General features: G+C 38.5%; 4 protein-coding genes across 4 annotated transcripts; 3 read left to right on the forward strand and 1 right to left on the reverse strand.

The window, feature by feature from the left end:
• The first annotated feature begins 7,352 nt into the window (after positions 1 to 7,352).
• LOC133709001 (WRKY transcription factor 72B-like) lies at positions 7,353 to 10,965 on the forward strand. Its single transcript, XM_062134599.1, has 5 exons — positions 7,353 to 7,580; positions 8,052 to 8,147; positions 8,599 to 9,186; positions 9,365 to 9,478; positions 9,582 to 10,965. The coding sequence occupies exons 1-5, from the start codon at positions 7,449 to 7,451 to the stop codon at positions 10,530 to 10,532; spliced, it is 1,881 nt and encodes a 626-aa protein (XP_061990583.1). The 5' UTR covers positions 7,353 to 7,448; the 3' UTR covers positions 10,533 to 10,965.
• Positions 10,966 to 11,109: 144 nt separating this feature from the next.
• Positions 11,110 to 14,038, forward strand: LOC133709003 (SNF1-related protein kinase regulatory subunit gamma-1-like). Its single transcript, XM_062134602.1, has 7 exons — positions 11,110 to 11,312; positions 11,647 to 11,841; positions 11,993 to 12,355; positions 12,544 to 12,653; positions 12,770 to 13,036; positions 13,120 to 13,292; positions 13,452 to 14,038. The coding sequence occupies exons 2-7, from the start codon at positions 11,658 to 11,660 to the stop codon at positions 13,732 to 13,734; spliced, it is 1,380 nt and encodes a 459-aa protein (XP_061990586.1). The 5' UTR covers positions 11,110 to 11,312; positions 11,647 to 11,657; the 3' UTR covers positions 13,735 to 14,038.
• Positions 14,039 to 14,553: 515 nt separating this feature from the next.
• On the forward strand, positions 14,554 to 17,291 carry LOC133709004 (SNF1-related protein kinase regulatory subunit gamma-1-like). The gene is made up of 6 exons (XM_062134603.1): positions 14,554 to 14,713; positions 15,086 to 15,268; positions 15,376 to 15,818; positions 16,000 to 16,266; positions 16,349 to 16,521; positions 16,835 to 17,291. The coding sequence occupies exons 2-6, from the start codon at positions 15,100 to 15,102 to the stop codon at positions 17,109 to 17,111; spliced, it is 1,329 nt and encodes a 442-aa protein (XP_061990587.1). The 5' UTR covers positions 14,554 to 14,713; positions 15,086 to 15,099; the 3' UTR covers positions 17,112 to 17,291.
• On the reverse strand, positions 17,199 to 19,267 carry LOC133709002 (pentatricopeptide repeat-containing protein At2g02750). The gene has a single exon (XM_062134600.1). The coding sequence runs from the start codon at positions 19,056 to 19,058 to the stop codon at positions 17,199 to 17,201; it is 1,860 nt and encodes a 619-aa protein (XP_061990584.1). The 5' UTR covers positions 19,059 to 19,267.
• Between the last annotated feature and the right edge of the window lie 742 nt (positions 19,268 to 20,009).

The following is a 20,009-nucleotide window of genomic DNA, read 5'->3' on the forward strand; positions in this document are numbered from 1 at the left end:
ATGGAGTCACGAACATTGCCATATCGTTCGCGAAGAGCATGCCAAAGCTTTATAGCGCTATCCTCATTTATGAACTCAAACTGTAGGTCACTATCCATGTGACGTTTCATGAAGGCAAGTGCCTTGGAATTATCTTTCTCAGTTTGAGGGTCTGGAGCTGTTTCTATAGGACAAAGCTCTTGGACTGTATGCAATAAATCACGGGCAATAAGGTGGATCTCGACATCAGTGACCCAAATTAAGTACCTTTTGCCTGCATAATCCAATGGAACAAAATCGAGTTTGTTCATGTTTGACATCCTGAAAGATGAAACAAGGACAAGTTAGTTTCGGAGTCAATGCTTCCACGAAAACTAATAAGATTTCTGAGCTATGCTACCAAGAAATCGACTTCCAAGAATGATTGGATTAGACCGAAACAATGATGTTTGTATGGTCGTAAATCGATGCTTACGGACGCTCTTAGTCCGAAGTCTTACGAACGCTCTTAGTTCGTTAATTGCGTGAATCCCCACGATTCCGCTTTTCAATGATCGAACCCACGTTATAAGAAAGGTGGGATGTAGAAGAAGGGAGGTTTTCAAGTCCCCGAGAAAAGAAGAAGAAATATAAATTCCGAATTATAGGAACTTTAAAACTTACTCTTCTGAATACTTACATGTATTTGGATCACGCGCGTGTCGATGCAGGCGTGATGGAGCGAAGCAATCCAAGTAGAGTCGTGCAGCGAATGCGGGGTAGCAGGGGCTGCGGTGGTAGAGGTGGTGCAGGAGCAGCGGAGGCAAACTGCAGGGGCAGCAGCAGAGGTGTAGGGCTGCAGGTGCACGGGTGCATAGGCGGGGCAGCAGCGTGCGCAGGTGTGCGTGGGGAAGCAGTAGGCGCACGGGCGCGCAGACGAGCAGCAGAGTTGTAGGGACGCTGCAGGGGCAGCGTGGGGTGGACGCACGGGCGCGGGGCTGCAGGGCAGCGACGCAGGGGCGTGTGGCTGCAGGTGCAGCGCGCAGGGCAGCAGGGGCTGCTATGATGTGGTAGGGCTAGCTCGGGCTAGGTGGCTTCGGCAGATTTTGGTGAAGAGGATTGATTGGGTTTTGTTTTTGGTTTTTGCTTTGTGGTTAGGGCTCGTGCTGATAACGTGTTTAAGTATATTGGTATTGAGAGAAATTGATGAGAGAAGTGTATTTCATTATAGAGAATAGGAGCCCTATATATAGGGATTACAAAGTGCATAATCTAAGAGTACAAGGATTCCTATTCTAACTTGGAGTAGGAAACCTCTCCTATTACAACTATAGAACTTATCCTAGTTTGACTAGGCACACTAAGTGTCAATATCCTTCAACAGTTAATTGATTTTTTATGTTTTATTGCAAGCCCAACATAAAACAAAATTTGGGTGAAATCTGAGGCCCTAGGTATGGGTCTGCTTCACCTAGGCCCAAGGCCGGCCCTGCAAGTCGTGGCTGCATTTTAGTCCAAATAGAACATAATTTCTCTGGGAGGAAGATATTTTGGTCTCGCTTGATTCGTAGAGTATTATTTTTAAGAAATTCATTTTCTCGCTTTTCTATGGAAATGAGATATTAATTATTTTATGGGTTTCGACTAAGAGTAAATAAACAATGAAAAAAATCAAGAGAATTTGGATACCAATTTGGTCTTTACTAAAATTTTTCTAATTCAAGCTCATGGATCTAATAAGTTTAATTTACAGTAATGGAAATTTTTAATATAATAACTTTCACAAAAATGAGAAGTTATTTTTATTTTACTATAGAATTTATGTTTTTTATTAGAGTTAGTATTTATGTTTTTTTTTTTTTTGAAAGAGTATTTATGTTTTTTATAAACCTTTAGTTGCATGGTAACCGGAAAAGGAATAAATGTTAAGATTCAATTGTTGTTTTAATTGGTTGGAACTTGGAAGGAAACATAAGGTGTATGTTTTTGAGCCTTTGAAGGGGCATTGACTCACTTGGAAATAGATGGACCAGAGTTCATCATGGTATGTGCTTAAGCTTAAAGTAGACTTACGGAAGTTTTGCTAGATTAGGATTTATCTAATGAAAATTACACTAAGTTGGTGATTGATGACATTAATTAATTAAATAAAACATTCAATCACATTCAGCTAGCTAATTAATTGAGGTCAGTCTATGAATATATTTATTCAAGTGTATAGTAGATAATTTTAGTTCCAGATACTTGAATCAGCATCCACCTGGGATTAAATTATAACAAAAAACAGTACGTACTTGGTATATATATTTATATATATTACAATTTTCAAGCTAGGGTTTTAGATTCATTGAGTGAATATCTAGCTAGCTTCCCTAATCATCATGATTATGTGCCTGTGAACCATTAAACCATTGGTTTGAGCTGTCAACAGCAGCCTCTTGACCCTGTTTTATAAATATAATTAGGCAATTGTTTTCTTAGATTTTGTAAAAATTCTTGGATCATTGAAATCGGGATAAAATAGTGTTTATACGTACTGAGTAACAAGTAACATCAATGACCTATTCTGGACGTTGAACATTGAACAGAGTACTTTAATTTTAGTTGACCGATTTATCTAAATTTGTATCCATCCCTTTCTGTCTGTTATTTTTTAATTACAGTCATGATTCATGCATGTATATGAACTATGAACTTCCAACTTCCAGGTATGTAAGCTTAGATCTGTTTATGTGTTATGTGGGGTGTAAAGAGTAGAGAATGAAATTCTAAACTATTTGCAGCCACTTGCATGCGGATTAGTCAAATTTACAGTCATCCTCCAAACTTATAAAAAAAAAAACAGTTCATCCTCCAACATGATATCAAATCATATCTATAAACCCGTTACAAGTTGTTCACGTAAATATTGTACACTTAGAGGATACATACCATCTTCATGAAATGGCTAGGCTAGCGATTAGAACACACACACACGTATGCGTCTTCTTCGTGCATGTGTTTACTCAAAGTTTTTTTTATTTCCCGATCCGAAATTAGGGTTTCCGAGTACTCAAGGTGTCTTGTAACTAGAAAAAAAAAGTTTATTTAGGTAAGTAACTATCTCTGTCACGATGAATCTGCCTTCTGCAGATGTGCTGATGATCATGAATTCAGATTTAAAAATCTGTACATTACGACCTCCTAGCTGGCTGCTTCAACAACCTTATTATTTTCCTAAATTTTGTCCTTAGTTTGGTTTCAATTTGTCTCTTAAATTTGCAGAAAGCAACAGTTTTGGACTATTGATCTAAATAAATTTAATACTAGCTAGACTGTATTAAATATCATCAAACGTTCAAACGTGCCATACCAATATCTCCACGTAATATTAGGTTTCCAACAGATTTTGTGTTTTGGACAAATAGCTAGGGTTCCATTAGAATATTAGATTAAGAGACTTTTCCCTAAACCTTAATTACTAAACTAAATAAATGTCTTCTCCTTGTTACCGCCGGCCCACGCTAAGAAAATGAATACCAGTCATAAGAATAGCAAAGCAAATGATAATGCTAGTCTTTTGACTTGATCTTTTCATCAACAGAATTGTATTTTTTAAGTCTGTTGCGCAAAACTCCAAGTAATTGCCCTCTAAATTTGTTAAATATAATTAATCTATAATTAGAATTTTTTTTTTTTTTTTTTTTTTTTTTTTTTGAGAATAAATAATTCTATTAATAACCAAACAGATTACATAACATTAGATCCATAGTTACGGGACCGTCAACATAAGTGACTTCCATGAGCCAAAAAGGCTCAACCCCTAACCAAATTTTACGCTCATACCCTCGAGCTACAATGAGGAACCACCTAACATATACCGATACAACCCAGTCGCCAACATTACAATGAACTGTTTCCACCCGTTCGGACACCGCGATCCAAAACTGCCAGACCACGTGTAAGGGTGATTCACCATCACGTTGATAACCAAAAAGCACCGACAAGGACACACCCATGAACCCAAAACAAACTAACCCTCGCTCAATTGAGGAGGGACTTATTATACCTAAACAAAAACCAAAACGGAAAAAACCTAACCAAAAACCACCAACTATAAGTAAATAACAAGCCCAGGCCCAGAGAGCTAAGGCAGCCAAGCCCCACCTCGTTAGCCCAGTCCAGGAAGGCACCTGAACCAACACGCCACCATACTCGCCGCTCCGCCCCCGATGTCGGACCTCAACCATCTGCGAGCCATCTCCGCCGTCGAACCACCGGCCAAGACTACCCACCCACTCCACCACCCCAGCCCCACACATCCTCGCTCCGGATATCAGAACCAAACCGGACCGACCTCCGATCCCAACCGGTCCCAGCCAGCCTGTCCTTCCGCCTCCCATCTCCGATCTCCCACCTATCCATGGTAGCGTCGCCGTCAGTCCCACTGCAGCGCCATAGAGCCAAACAACATCGATCCCACCTAGCAACCACCAACCCGATCCACGTTCAGCCGCCTCCTGCACATGAGCACGACGAGAAAAGCAGCTTCCCAACCCCAGCCACTGAGCCACAAGCATGCCAACGAACCAGACCACCAGTCCGGCCGCACGCACCGTGCACCGGCGAGGCCAGAGGCCAGCGCCAGCGCCGAGGCACAGCCGGACAGGCAAGAAGGACCACGCGGCTCCCAAGATTTTTCCTCTCTCTAGGGTTTTTTCTCTCTAGGGTTTTTTTTTAATTGAGAGAAACTAGTTCATGGCTAATTTGATCTCTTGGAGCTTCATTAACATATAAATAGTCTTCTACTCACATTCAGCTTAAATATTAACAATGAACTTGCCATTATTATGGAAAATAATCTATAATTAGAATTTGGATCATATGAGATGGTGACAGTTCTCAGAAAATTCACTCAGATTTAATTAGGTTGAAATAATTATAAGCAATTTCTTTCAGTAATTATAAGTGGGCAAAGATTTGTCTTTGTCAATGCAGATTATAATTCAAACTTTCAGTCAAGTGCAGTCGTGCAGGTATAAAAAGAGTACTCTTATGTTCAAAGTAGAGTTGTCACTCGGTCGGTTCGAATCGGTTATAGGTATTACCAACTTTAAAACCAAAGCTTTCGGTTTCAAAATTGAGCTACCAATTACCGACCAAAATTTTCGGTTTTTAATCATATCTACCAAATTCGGTATTTCGGTTTTCGGTATTACCAACTTTAGAACAACTAATTATTTGTAATATAAATTAGAATGAACAAAATTAGGTTTTTCAATTTTATAACCATAAACTTCATATTCATCTACTAATCATAGCTTTCTTTTGTATATATGACATCAAATTTTATCTATTTTCAATAAAACTAGGTTATTTAACCATCTTGGACTAGGACGTTACTCAAAATACATGTACTATTAATTATGTAGTATATTGAGTAATGTTCATACTATTATGAAAACTTTTATGTTTATTTCTTAATATACATGTATGTGTATTGAAAACCATAGTATATAAAGCTAATATTTAGATAATCGATAGATTCGGTATTTACCAAAACCACACTAACTTTTTCGGTAATTTTCGATTTCAGTTTTATCGGTCTCGGTTACCAAAAAGTCGGTTTACCAAACCTAAAGTATCGGTTGGTATTCGGTCGGTTTGGTAATTACCAAACCAAGTGGCAGCCCTAGTTCAAAGTAAGTACGTACGTGGTCCAGTATTAAGATTCAAACGATGGCTTTGGTTATATATATCCATGTAAATAGTTAATTAGTTCTTAAACTTCCACGCTGCTTAAAAAGTAAAATTAATGGGAAGCATTTGATCTTTCATCATTAACCAATTAAGGACTTGATCTAATTTAACTACTTCAGCAGAAAAAAATAGAAAAGAGTTAAATAAGCTTCTTCATGTATTTTATGCTCCAAGCGGTACTACACATGTTTCACGATTAATTTTCAAATGGAATTATTAATGGATATATATACTTCAAGTTGCCAACAGTTAAGTTCCATAAGTAACAACAAATATGGCTTATGAGAGGTCAGAACTATTATATATTCACATTATTTTTGGAATAATCTACAGAAGTATGCATACAAACTTACAAAGTTAGTTGATGAAAACGAAGTTATTGATGTCTATGATGGTGGCACGTTGCATATTAGATACTATTAAATTAGACAACTACTAATCAGATCAGCTAGCTAATTAAATCTGTTTTAAAATGCAAGTTACTTCTACAGTTATTGTTTAGTGCATGCTCTAAATATCTAATTAACCATACAATTGACGGACGTTTTAATTTGTAGTTAGATAATTGAAGCTCGATTCAATGTTGAATTTCTCTTGAACTCAAGCTCAATTTGCTTAGCTAATTTGTATACATAATAAGCTTGATTATATATAATTATATAAGCTTGGGGGAACACTCTCGGTATTGATTCGTAGCTTCTTCCGCGCGCTCAAACTTTAATTTAGCTCAAGTAATATCAAACAACGACAAAAATGCATGTTAATTGGAATAGATATATATGGCTCTCTTTTGATAAAATTTGGAACTTAAGAATGCACATTTTGGATCACTGTTCAAGATATAAATTGCATTCTAGATGATATTAGAAAAAAAGAAGAAGTAAAAGATATGTCGTCCCGTGTGCGTCTACGATACCATGCACAGTTCACAGCTGGCACAATGAAATGAAATAAGCACCTTCTTTTCAAAACGTAATAAGATTATGCCATCTAAAATAAGATAGATGAGATACAATATTTTTTATATTTAAATTACACATTAAGAAGTTTTTCATTCAAACTTGGCTCATATATAATTTCTTTTACAAGTTCATAATTGAACATGAGTGAACTTTGAACTGTATCGAACCGATTTATATTTTTTAATTTTTTTTTCATTATGGCTAACATATATACTTATCACAAAATACAGAAAATTCAAACATACACGTAAGGATCTATTTCTTTTTTCTTGTTTTTGAATTTTGACATTTTTTTGTACAACAGAGTTTTCTGGCATTTGAAATATTTCAAGAATTAACGAAATAAAAATGGTGTTACAGAACAAAAAGATAAAAAAAATCACCGAAAAATCTAAGGACCTATGGAGTCAAGGTTGATGACGGTGGATGAGGTTTTGACCCAAATGGGGGCAAATCTTCAACCCTGATTGGTAGATGAAGTCTTAAAAATGATCCTCTTCCTCTCTCAACAGCGTTGAAACTAGCAAATTAAGTTGAAATTTAAAACTTCATTATTGAATATAAAATTGGTTATCAGAGCTAGGGCATTAGTCTAATACGCGACCTTTCTTTAAAAGAAAACTGTTGGGCAGTTTGACACTTCTCAATATATAAGTTATCTCTTCATTGGTTTGTATACATATGCAGAAGATAAGCACTGGATCTGTGTATATAAATTCAATATTATACAAAGTCAAAATCTATAGGCTCTCTCTCTCTCTCTCCATATATACAAGCAGCCAAATTTCTATGCAATTAGCAAAGAGGCGTTCAAAATCAATGGAGATTGAAAAGTCTTTGCTGGGAAATTCAGTTATGGAAGAGAACAGAATGAAATCTGATGGTGATGATTCAGAAGGCACTTCCAAAGATATAAACAAGGTGATAGTTCTCTCCTGGCTTTGCTCTCATTTACATACCCAGAATTCAATTATTTATGTGTATATGGGATATCATGCATTCATGCTAGCTATAGTTTTCATTTTATCTAATAGTTAATTATTTTCTTGTTGATAGTTTGACAGTTTCTAAACATTTTTGAGTTCAATTGTCTTATGTATGTTATGATTTTATGAGTTAGGTTTTTACTTAACATTGAACTTGGATTATGATCGATGAAAGAATCATTGTTTTGAATTTCACTTGATTATCCTTTATCTGGATTCAGGATGTTAAATTGCTACATCTTTAACCTATATATAATTAGTCTATATGCAACTGCTGTGCATCAATGACTGATCCCAATTTTTTAGTGATCTTGTACGTTAATTTGTTTTCCTGATTGATTTGTGTGTGTGTGTGTGTTCAATCATATAACAGATTAAGTACTCATGCATCTATATCATATTTCAGGGAGGAGATGTTGAAGAAGTAGCTGAAGGAAAATACAATTTGAAGCTGCAGCCTTCACCTACACAAAAGGATAGAGCTCAGAGCAAGCACAAACAGGTAAAAGCAAGTCACATACAAATATAATTAATTAGAGAGAAACAAGGAAAATTTAAGCAAGTTATACATGTAATTATCTATATAAGCTGATGAATTAATCTTAATTGCGTGATATTATATGTGACTTATCAGAACTCAAATTAATTAAGATCATCATGCATGAATCTTCCAGACAGGCCAGAAAAGTCAATACATATTGAAGTCATAGATCCCATGTGATATCGAGTCATGTAGGTTAAATTAATTTCATTCAGTAGTTAATTGAATTTATGCTCTAATTATTTTATCTACGTTGATATCTCACTTAGTTAGATAAATTACATCCACATGTGTACATGCATAAATATCATGAACTTATAATCAAATGAATCCTCACATTAACATTGAAAGAATCAGATAATCCAGCTTTTCGATCCATCTTCAATACCATTTTGTATTAATGCCCATGCAGGAAGCAGATGATGAACTGGAATTAGCTAAAGCTGAAATGGGGGAGGTTAGAGAAGAAAATAAAAGGCTAAAGGTGTTATTAGCGCAAATCGTGAAGGATTACCAGGAACTTCAGATGCATTTTCTTGATGTTATTCAAAAACAAGAAACAAATAAGAAATCTATGGATACCAGTAGTACAGCTGATCATCAAGGAACTGTTTCGGCTGAAGCTGATGAACTTGTGTCCCTTAGCCTTGGGAGAACCTCGAGTAGTACTAGTACTCATGATCATCATCTCAGAAAGGATCATCATGAGATGATGAAAAAGACCAGCAGAGATGACGATTACGGGGTAATGAATGAAGCTGGACTTGCATTGGAATTGGGATGCAGATCATTTGAGCCAGCTGCTGCTGATCATGAAACTACGAAGGTTAATTCAAGCTCCGAAATTAATAGTTCAGCCGCAGATCCAAAGGAAGACGAAGTAACTAAGATATGGCCGCCTAGTAAAATGTTGAAGACAAGAGATGATGATGTTTCACAACAGCAGACCCATTTGAAGAAAGCTAGGGTTTCTGTCCGAGCTAGATGCGATGCTCCAACAGTTAGTACTATAAACTTTTGACTTTAATAACCCTAACATGAGCTTTTAACCCTAATTCATTTCTGAACATGAATTCTCCATGACATGCACACGCACATCCACCATGAAAATTTACCCCACTACTAATAATTGTTATTGATTAATAGGATCACTAAGCAGTAATTTTACATAAATGCAGTTGAATGATGGATGTCAATGGAGAAAATATGGACAGAAAATAGCAAAAGGAAATCCATGCCCTCGAGCATACTACCGTTGCACAGTTTCACCGTCGTGCCCTGTGAGAAAACAAGTAAGCTGATAGTACCTCTAAAAGTCCTTACATTTCATACTGCAGATTGATATTCTCAGTGCACATTACTCAAAAGTCTAATAAACTTGCTCAATAATTTCAGGTGCAAAGATGTGCGGAAGACATGTCGATATTGATCACAACCTATGAGGGTAACCACAACCATCCACTTCCCATGTCAGCCACGGCCATGGCCTCCACCACCTCCGCCGCGGCATCCATGCTTCAGTCTCACTCATCCACCTCGCAACAAGGCCTTGTCAACTCAACCACCGCCCCCATCTCCACCTCCACTAGTAACCTCCATGGCCATGGACCAAACTTCACCAATAGTCTCTCCCAGAATTCATCGAGACTACTACCACAGTCACAGTTCTATTTCCCCAACAGTTCAATCTCAACCAACAATTCCCACCCAACCATCACCCTTGATCTCACTGCTCCATCTCCCTCCCATTTCGGACTAAGATTTCCTTCAGGGTTACCGAGATATTCCTCGAGTACAAGCCTCAACTTTTCGTCATCGTCTTCCTCTTCTTTCGACCACAACACATTACTACAAGCACCAAATTGGATTAACAATCCCGCTGCTGCAGGCTATTTCAACTATGGGACGGTACTATCTCATCGGAATAGGATGAACCAAGCTGTTGGGGGGTCTTCTCTTAACAACGGAAAGCAGCCATTTCAAGAACCTAATTTCTACCAATCTTACATACAAAATTCTCAGAAAGCAGCTCCTGCTGCACCTCAGCATCATCTGTTTACAGAGACATTAGCCACTGCAACAAAAGCAATCACATCAAACCCTACGTTTCAATCAGCTTTAGCAGCGGCACTCACGTCATTTGTTGGTGCTAATGGGGGTACTAGAGGGGCGGTCAGAGAAACTAGTCACATCGTTAATGGCAGTAGTAGTACTGAAAGTTCTGGGCTGAAATTGAAGTGGGGTGAGTCCTTGACGCCGATTAATCCAATCTACCCATCAACCCAGAAAGGAATCGGGTGCGCATCACCAGGCTACTTGAACAAATCATCGTCGCCATTGAATTAGTTCTCAATATCATGGGAGCTTTGTGTTGTTTTCCACCTTCATTGCAACATTCCATGCACGTCTAACATTTCTGTGTCTCAGCTGGGAATAGGAGGCATTTCAAGCAGAGTAATGCTAGAGCTAGGGACTATATTTTTCGATCACATTAATGAATCGCATTATGTGACAAGTGCGGCCTCCTTGTTACATTGACCAGCCGGTAGATAATAAAACACCTGCTTCATAGTGTTGATAATTACATGTGGCTTAAAAATGTAGTCTCTTTAGCATTATAGCGGCTAGTGTAATTAATACCTCTTTCTCAATTAGTCTTAGTATCTCTGATGATGTCAAAACAAGTTAGGTATATCATGTAAATTAAATTGCTATACATGTCCTATAAACTGATACAGTTTGCAAAATTTATATAATTGTAGATTTATGAACATCATGATTTGTGAACTTCTAATATTTCGAACCATTTGCGGCAAGCAATGAAACAAACTCATGGGAAACTCTGCGTGTATAACTGTATATGCATATAGCAAAGAATTCGAGCATGACCAGTCAATTGGGCCAGGCCCAATAAGCCAGCAGGCCCAAATACACTCCATACAAAAATCCATTCCGAAGAAAACTGATGAGTTTGACGTCCAGTTCCTACACATGGCAAAGTTGGGTTCTTGCATGCAGAAGCCAGGTTAACTGTTTCTGGAAGGAGAAATGGAGAATTATTGATCTGAGTTATAAAAAAGAACCCTAAATCCAATTTTTGAATCCATTGGAAGCACAAAATTTGAGGTATATTCCAATCCTCAGGCACTTTTCTTGATCTCTTTTTCTATCACACAATGTATGCTTTCTTGATCAATCTACACGCACATTACTTTCATATACAAAATCATAGAATCGAATTGAACTTTTGGAATGATCCCCTAGTCTCTTGGATATGGTATTAGAAATTTATTTAGATTTATCATGTTAATGGACATAGTCTAAGATGGCCAAATGATGAGCCATATAAAATGCACAAGATCAAATCTGTCATGGTTGTGTAGCTGGATATTCTACCATGGTGAGTATATGACCACTGACTACATATGAAGATATTGACTATTCTAATTTGTGCCTTTAGTCTGTGTGAACATGACAGAAGCAGCACAAGAAGGAAGGGGAATTCCCAAGAGTCCTAAGAGGTCAAGCTGCTATGATGCCTACTTCGAAAGGATTCAGTCCAGGAAGAAATTACCGCATGAGCTTCAAGAGAAATTAACGTATGCATTTTCAAAAGTTCCAGTTTCATCTTTCCAATCCCTTCAGGGAGGAAAAGGTACTAGCAATATTGTTATTGTTCATCCTAGTTACAATTTCACCAATGACTAGTTTAATTAAGACTAGATATGAATTGCATGAGCTAAATGATTAACTAAAATTTGACAGTGCATCCTGTAATGCTCTAATAACATTATTATATTTTGCAGTAATTGAGATTGTAGCAGATATGTCTATTCCTGATGCAGTCAAGACTCTCTCAGAGCACAAGATTTTGTCAGCTCCGGTGATTACTGTGCCGGATCAAACCTATTCGGATTGGAGAGGAAGGTACCTTGGAATCATAGATTACTCTGCCGTTCTTGTTTGGGTGTTGGAGAGTGCAGAACATGCTGCTGAAGGTGCCTCTTCAGCTAGTTATGCAGCAACCACGGCTGGTGGAATTGGTGGTGCAGGAGCTGTCGGCGCCATTGGAGCTGTAGCATTGGGGGTCACAGGTCCTGCTGCAGTTGCAGGCCTAACTGCTGCTGCAGTTTGTTCCGCTGTGGCCGGGAGTGCTGTTGGAAAAATAGGTGAAATGTTACTGCACATTAGTCACAAATTTAAAACGAAGAATAGTGCCACGAACAAGAATAATAAATGCATGATAGTCATCCAGGATACAGAGAACAAGAAGGGATTTTGTAGAAAATAATGGAATTTTGGAAGACACATATTTGAATGCTAGAAATTGATCATTCTCGCATTCAAATTGTAACAGATATAGCTGCAGAGAATGAGGAGGACAAAGATTCTCCCACAACGGGTGATAAATTGACCAAAGATCTTGACAAGGTCATACTGCAAGATGAACCCTGCAAGTCAACAACAGTAAGTTATGTCCTCCAAGAAGATTTTTTCTGCAGTATTGTTTGCCTTTCCAAATCACTTCATTCCACTTTTTGATAGCGAATGTGATATGTATGATATTTACTTGAATGTATCAGGTAAAGTCAATAGTTAAATCCTTCGGGGAAACACCTTTCCTTCCGGTAGCAGAAGATAGTTCTATGTTGACCATCTTGCTACTACTCTCAAAATATAGGATGAGGAATGTGCCTGTAATAGAAAATGGCCAACCAGGACTTCAGAACTACATTACTCAATCAGCAGTTATACGCGGTCTTGAAGGATGCAAAGGAATGGAGTGGTTTGACTGCATTGCAGAAAAACCTATCTCGGATCTGGGACTTCCCTTTATGTCCTCTGATGAGGTTATCATTGTTCTGGCTTATCGCTAGTGACTTTGGAGTTTTAGTATCACTGTTTCTGAATCCTAATTTGTTTATCTGGCCAGGTTATTAGTATCCAGAGTGATGATCTGATACTGGAAGCTTATAAGAAAATGAAAGAAAAAAAAATAGGTGGTCTTCCAGTTGTAGAGGGACAAACGAAGAAGCTAGTTGGTAATGTCAGCGTAAGCGATATCAGATGCGTGTTTCTCAAACACGATCTCCTCTCCAATTTCAGGTATTGATAGGCCATGTTTGGACCATTTGGGTCTAATGCTGTCTGAAATTACGTTCACCTATAAATATCTATCAAGCTTTTCAAAAAAAAAAAAAAAATATCTATCAAGTGGGTCCTGAATGTTGATGGTCAGCTCAATTGTTTACCTCATTCTTTCAGGAAGCTCACTGCTATGGAATTCCTAACCACCATCTCAACAAGCAAAGAACCTGGAAAGCCCATCCCACCAATTACATGCAATATCGAGTCGACTCTTGGTAATGTGATTGAGATTCTTGCTTCCAAGTCCGTTCATAGGATCTACGTGGTAAGTGCGGAAGAAGGAGAAGTTCTTGGTGTGATTACACTCAGAGACGTCATTTCTTGCTTCATATATGAACCCCCCAATCACTTTGATGCCTACTTGGGGTTTGCAGTGAAGGAGATACTGAAGCAGGAATAAGATTTCAGTTTGTTAAAAACTTACATATGCATAGAGCCATAGAGATGATAACAAAATTTTGGTTCGGGACTTAAAACGATTTGGCTTGGTAAACTAAAGCCATTGAATTGCATCATGATTTGTAACCTTCATTTCAAACAACTTCTTTTTCCAGTGTTCAAAACATGGGCTAGCAGCCTAGTCCTACTCGTTTTCAGAGGGCATTCTATATTCTGTTGGGATGTATTGAGCATGAATAGGGAGGCAAATGGGTTTTCTTGGGTTGGATTTGTCTTGGGGTGAGGATGTTTCGATCATCTACTTACTTTTGTCGTATTTATAAGTAATAGTTAAAAATATTTACTCATACATTCGAATTTCTGAAATTAAATCTCTCGATATTTAGTTGGCCAAAGAACAATAATAAATAAGAAACGACGATAATCTGTGCAATTCAAATTTGATTATCAAACTGTAGTCATACTCTGGTTAATCTGTTAATCCGGCTTATTCATTGATATTCATACTGATTAGTACTTTAATCAAATAGGTAATCACTATTAGAGTAATAGTACTAAGTAATCCACATGCGTAAATTCTGTATGATTATACAGGTTATACAAGTATATAAGTCATAAAAGATCAAAGTTAATATATAGAATCATGTAATTTCAAATTTGTACCCAAAAGAGATGGAAAAACGTACCTGCACGGCTGCACTGCAGGCATGGAAAAGCCAAGTGACTCTTTTTATTTATTATTTTTTTTTTTTTTGAGAAAGAAGCCAAGTGACTCTTTCTAAAGAAGAAAAAGAAAAAGAAGTGACTCATCCACAAGTGGTGAGTTACAAGTCTAACACGTATCCAATGCTTACACATGGCAAAGCTAGACTTGATACATCCAGAGGCAGATAACTGTTTCTCGGAAGAGAATGGTCAGAATTTCCAAAGAACAGAACCCAAAACCAATCTCTGAATCAACTGCAAGCACACACTTGAAGGTGTTTTTCTTGATCTTCTTCTATTTTGAGTTTATTCTGGTAGCAGTTCTTGTTCTTCGTTATTATAATCACATGCTTTTAAGTTTATTATTGGGATTTTTAATGTTAATGAACGTTAGGCAGAACAAACAATGAAGATCGAAATTTCGAACATGAATACCATCTGATTTGAAGGCTGAAATTTTATTTTTTAGTCTATCTGTTTTTGAGAACCAATAATGGGATCTGGATTTCATCCCAGAAAGATGAGCCATAAGCCATACCAAACAAATCGATTCGTGATCTCCATATTCTTGTATTTAAATTTACTACATTGATTCTATGATTTCTTAGGAAAACAATGAGTATGCTACTTACATATTCTAATTTCAGAGCTTAATGCACATATGGCACAACCACAAGAAGCTAAGGGAAGTTCTAATATTTCAAGCTATGATTCCTACTTCAAGACAGTACAGGCAAGGAAGAAATTACCACATTCGCTACAAGAGGTTTTAACAACTGCATTTGCAAAAATCCCAGTTTCCTCTTTTCCAGGAGTTCCTGGAGGCAAAGGTAATAGAATTTGTTCAGTCAACATTTTCATCACAAGCTAATTACATGCTATGGACTAGAACTAATGGTTAGCTAAAAACAGTTACCTCTAACGTCATTATTTGCAGTAGTTGAGATTCCAGCAGATACATCTATCGGCGATGCAGTCAAGATTCTGTCTGAATGCAACATTTTGTCGGCTCCTGTAAGAAACCCAGATGCAGAAACCAGCTCGGAATGGAGAGATAGATACCTAGGAATCATAGATTACTCTGCCATTATTCTTTGGGTGTTGGAGAGTGCAGAACTAGCTGCAGTTGCTCTCTCAGCTACTTCAGCAACAGCTGCTGGAGTTGGTGCAGGAGCCGTTGGCGCAATTGGAGCAGTTGCATTGGGTGTGACCGGTCCTGCTGCAGTTGCAGGGTTAACCGCTGCTGCAGTTGGAGCTGCGGTGGCTGGCGGAGTGGCTGCGGACAAAGGGATGGGCAAAGATGCTCCCACAGCTGCTGATGAATTGGGCCAAGACTTTTACAAAACTATACTGCAAGATGAACCCTTCAAGTCAACCACAGTAAGCTTGTATCTAGAGTATTGTTTGTCATCTGTCATTGTTGAATCACTCGGTTCCACTTCTTCCGAAAATTTTCAAGCATATTATAGCATCTATATTGTAGAACCCAGAACTAGATACATGAAAGCGTTGCTCTTGTACTGCATTTAGCTGTCTGAATGATATTACTTGTATGTTTCAGGTAAGGTCAATACTTAAATCCTTCCGCTGGGCACCTTTCCTTCCAGTAGCAACCGATAGTTCTATGTTGAGCGTCTTGCTACTACTCTCAAAATATAGGCTGAGGAATGTACCTGTGATAGAACCTGGCCAAGCCACTATCAAGAACTACATTACTCAATCAGCAATTGTTCATGGTCTTGAGCGATGCAAAGGAAGGGATTGGTTTGACTGCATTGCCGCAAAGCGTATATCTGATCTGGGACTTCCTTTTATGTCCTCTGATGAGGTAAGCCTTCCAGATTACCAAGGCATTGGTTGATAGTGAATTTAACGTCTCAATTTCAATGTTCCTTTGCTTTCTTGGCCAGGTTATTAGTGTCCTGAGCAATGACTTGATACTGGAAGCTTTCAAGAAGATGAGAGATAATCAAATTGGCGGTCTTCCAGTTGTAGAAGGGACAAAGAAGCAGATAGTCGGTAATGTCAGCATAAGAGATATCAGACACTTGCTGCTCAAACCCGAGCTCTTCTCCAATTTCAGGTATTTGAACGCAAACTTGGAAGCATTTCTGCCCAACCTCTTTCCAAATTTACATTGTAATCTTGGTCATCACTCTTGACTGTGGAATGCTTTAATTCTCTCAAATCCAGGTATCAAACATTAACTGTTGTATGCTCTGCTGTTTCATTTGACATTTGAGCTCAACTACTGGAACTAACATGCAATGCACTGATTTCTTTAAAGACACTTTGCTTTATCACATAATAAAGGCAATCACCTTCTCGTTTCTTCTTGTAGACATCTTCCAAGTCAGACAATGATCAGCTTAATTTGTTTTGCCTTTTTCTTTCAGGAAGCTCACTGTCAGGGACTTCATGAGCACCATCTCGACAAGCCAGAATATTGGAAAAGCCGTCCCAGCAATTACATGCAATCTCGAGTCCACTCTTGGCAATGTGATTGAAACTCTTGCTTCCAAGTCCGTTCATAGAATCTACGTGGCAGGGCAGGAAGGTGAAGTTGTTGGTGTCATTACACTCAGAGATGTGATTTCTTGCTTCATTTATGAACCCCCCAACCACTTTGATGACTGCATGGGGTCTGCGTTGAAGGAGATGCTGAATGAGTGAAACTTACGTTTGTGGAAACCTTACATAGATATGCAGAGACAGGAAGAAAACAGTTGACAATCAAGTTGCAGTTATCTATCAGTATATCTATTTTTCATGCAATTGTAATAAGCTAAAGCCAGGGAGCTTTCTTGACTTTTGATCATCCATCATTCCCCTAATGATTTCTGCATCCTTCCACCTCCCAAGCCCAGCATATATCTTGGACAGTATCAGGAAAGGTGTAGGGTTCTCTGGCTCTAATTCTGAAAGTTTTATGGCCATTTCTTTCCCCAGTTCTAGATTTAAATGGGACTCGCAAGCACCTAGCAAAGAAGCAAAAACTGATCCAGAAGGCTCTGATAACTCGTGTGTTAATTCCCGGGCTTCATCCAACCTGCCTGATCTACCTAAAAGGTCAATCATACAACCATAATGTTTCGGATCTGGTTTTATTCCAAAATCTCTATCCATCATCCTAAAAATTTGCCATCCCTTGTCAATTAAACCACTGTGACTACACATAGATAGAAGACTTATAAAAGTTGCTGCATTTGGTTGTACTTTTTCTTCGAGCATCTGGTCAAATATTCGAAATGCAGATTCATTCTCTCCTTCTCTTCCATACCCAGATATTGTTGCATTCCAAAATGCTGGATCGTCAGGTTTTACATGAAAGGAATCAAAAACTCTTCTTGCCCAAGAAGACTGCCCACATTTCATGTACATGTCAATGAGAGCAGTTGAAAAGAACAGATCACTGCTAATATCAGTCCTAATTGCATGCCCATGAACCTCTTGTCCACATTGCAGAACAGATGAATCTGCACAGGCTTGCAAAAGACTAGTGACAGATTTCAAACTCGGAGCTACACCAGTCGATTGCATTCTCTTAAAATACTTGAAAGCTTCGTTTCCCATCCCTAGTTGTGAAAACCCGCTGATCATTGAATTCCAAGTCACTGAATCAGGCTTAAACCCTTCAGATTCTAGCTGTTCGAAAAGCTCAACAGCAATCTCCCACTGCGCATTCAACATCATTCCTGCAATCATGGCATTCCATATAAACAAGGTCCTTGTTTCATCTAGATCTTCGAATATTTGGTACCCGAGCTGCCAACACCCACACTTGGAATACATGTCCACAAGCGCTGTTCTAGTCATAGCATCAATCCCACTCGCAATTTTCACGATCAAACCATGAACCTGCCTGCCAAATCCGAGATACAAAACACTAGCACAAGCAGAGAGAACCGAAACCAATGTCACTGAATTCGGATTTTCACCTCTACATGCTCTCATTTTCGTAAACACATCCAACACCACCCTTGGAACCCCATTCTGCATAAGCCCTGTTATAAAAGCATTATGGCTCACCACATTCTTGACAGGCATATCTTCAAACAACTTTGCAGCAGAAACCAACTCCCCACAGCTCGAATACATACTCACAGCTGATGTAGCAACATAAACATCACTCTCAACCCCGAGCTTCACCGCCGCGCAATGCATTCCCATCCCCTCCTTCGCATTGTCACACGCCGAAAGCACACTGGCTATAGTAACCGAATTCAACCCGAACCCTCCAAAACCAACGCTCTTGAACACCTTTAAAGCCTCTCTGCGATGTCCATTATGCAACAGCCCGGAAATCACAGCGTTTACCGAAGCCAAGTTTCGGTCAGGCATTTCGTCGAACACCTTGAGCGCATCGTCCATGAGATTGAGCTTCATGTAAGCGTCGGTGAGAGCGGTGGCTGAGTAGACGTCGGAGAAGAACCCGGTTTTGAGGAGATGGGTGTGGACCATTTGGGCTTGAGGGGCTGATCGGAGCTTGGCACAGGCTTTGAGAAGTGGAGGGAATGTGAATTTGTGAGGGGGGAAAGAAGCGGAGTGGTGTTGAGTATATAAGCATAGGGCTTCTCTGTATAAGCCATCAGCGACTAGTCTGCCTATTTCGCGCTTCATGGGTTTCGAAAATGGCTAACCCATTACCACATTTTGACTTGTATAATATTCGGGTCCCTCAAATTTTATTTTATTTTTTTTTTTTTTTTTGGACAAACAAAATTTAGCTTTAGTAGCTGACCACCGCAGGTAAATTATGGGAGTGGACAGACTCTTCTGGTTTTAAGGTTTTTCACCTTGAAAAACTTGTAAGTATCCGCCGGTAAATACTTTTCGACCGATATTGCTCTCTTTTATTCGTGGGCGTAGTAGTAGATTCATAAGCCCCATCGTATTTCTAGGTAGTGACCGCACAGATATTAACCCGAGTATCTATTAATAGAGCTCCAAGTGGAGTTTTCATTCAAGCTACCAATCCTAACAAACCCCTTGTTGGTTGTCTCGGCTCCAATCAACTACATCTGTAGAACATGTAAGTGGGCCGTTTAAATGTGGGCCAATTTGAATTTCTATTAACTATAGGATATTGATAAGATATCGATAAAATTTAAATAAATTTGTAAGATAATATTTGAAGAAGGTGTTGCATCGGTACTTATAAAATAGACATACGAAATATCTTATCAATGTTTTGGACTTGGGACCATGATACCTACATCGAACGTATGATGAACCGACAACAATCTAACTTTTTGCATACTTTTATGTTGGTAGAATAATAGGGGAATATTTTCTTTACAGAAAGCCATGCACTATGTTCTTGTTGTATTATGCGAATGAGAGCATTCTTCCCTTTGTTGTTACTTCAAATTGACCAAACAGCCCTTGGCTCTGTAAGGAATCAAATATCAAACAGACAAAATGAAATGATTCCCTATAGTTTCCTTCACGGGCATTTCTAATACATTCTCTCTCACTTTTTTTTTCCCTGATGAAATGAACTTTTGGATTATGCAAATCAATTGAAGCTTTAGGCTTAAGTTGGTCTCTCTCCCTCTCTCTCAATAAGCT

Source organism: Rosa rugosa, chromosome 5 (assembly GCF_958449725.1).
Source record: "Rosa rugosa chromosome 5, drRosRugo1.1, whole genome shotgun sequence".
In the NCBI taxonomy this organism is placed as follows: Eukaryota; Viridiplantae; Streptophyta; class Magnoliopsida; order Rosales; family Rosaceae; genus Rosa; species Rosa rugosa.

What these genes read in the sequence shown, in the direction of transcription:
- LOC133709001 (XM_062134599.1), top strand. Translation starts at nt 7,449, where the DNA reads ATGCAATTAGCAAAGAGGCGTTCAAAATCAATGGAGATTGAAAAGTCT. An exon ending in CTTCCAAAGATATAAACAAG is followed by an intron (nt 7,581 to 8,051) that starts GTGATAGTTCTC and finishes ATCATATTTCAG; the next exon opens with GGAGGAGATGTTGAAGAAGT. An exon ending in CGTGCCCTGTGAGAAAACAA is followed by an intron (nt 9,479 to 9,581) that starts GTAAGCTGATAG and finishes CAATAATTTCAG; the next exon opens with GTGCAAAGATGTGCGGAAGA.
- LOC133709003 (XM_062134602.1), top strand. Translation starts at nt 11,658, where the DNA reads ATGACAGAAGCAGCACAAGAAGGAAGGGGAATTCCCAAGAGTCCTAAG. An exon ending in ATCCCTTCAGGGAGGAAAAG is followed by an intron (nt 11,842 to 11,992) that starts GTACTAGCAATA and finishes TATATTTTGCAG; the next exon opens with TAATTGAGATTGTAGCAGAT. An exon ending in GATCTCCTCTCCAATTTCAG is followed by an intron (nt 13,293 to 13,451) that starts GTATTGATAGGC and finishes TCATTCTTTCAG; the next exon opens with GAAGCTCACTGCTATGGAAT.
- LOC133709004 (XM_062134603.1), top strand. Translation starts at nt 15,100, where the DNA reads ATGGCACAACCACAAGAAGCTAAGGGAAGTTCTAATATTTCAAGCTAT. An exon ending in AGGAGTTCCTGGAGGCAAAG is followed by an intron (nt 15,269 to 15,375) that starts GTAATAGAATTT and finishes CATTATTTGCAG; the next exon opens with TAGTTGAGATTCCAGCAGAT. An exon ending in CTTTTATGTCCTCTGATGAG is followed by an intron (nt 16,267 to 16,348) that starts GTAAGCCTTCCA and finishes TTTCTTGGCCAG; the next exon opens with GTTATTAGTGTCCTGAGCAA.
- LOC133709002 (XM_062134600.1), bottom strand. Translation starts at nt 19,058, where the DNA reads ATGAAGCGCGAAATAGGCAGACTAGTCGCTGATGGCTTATACAGAGAA.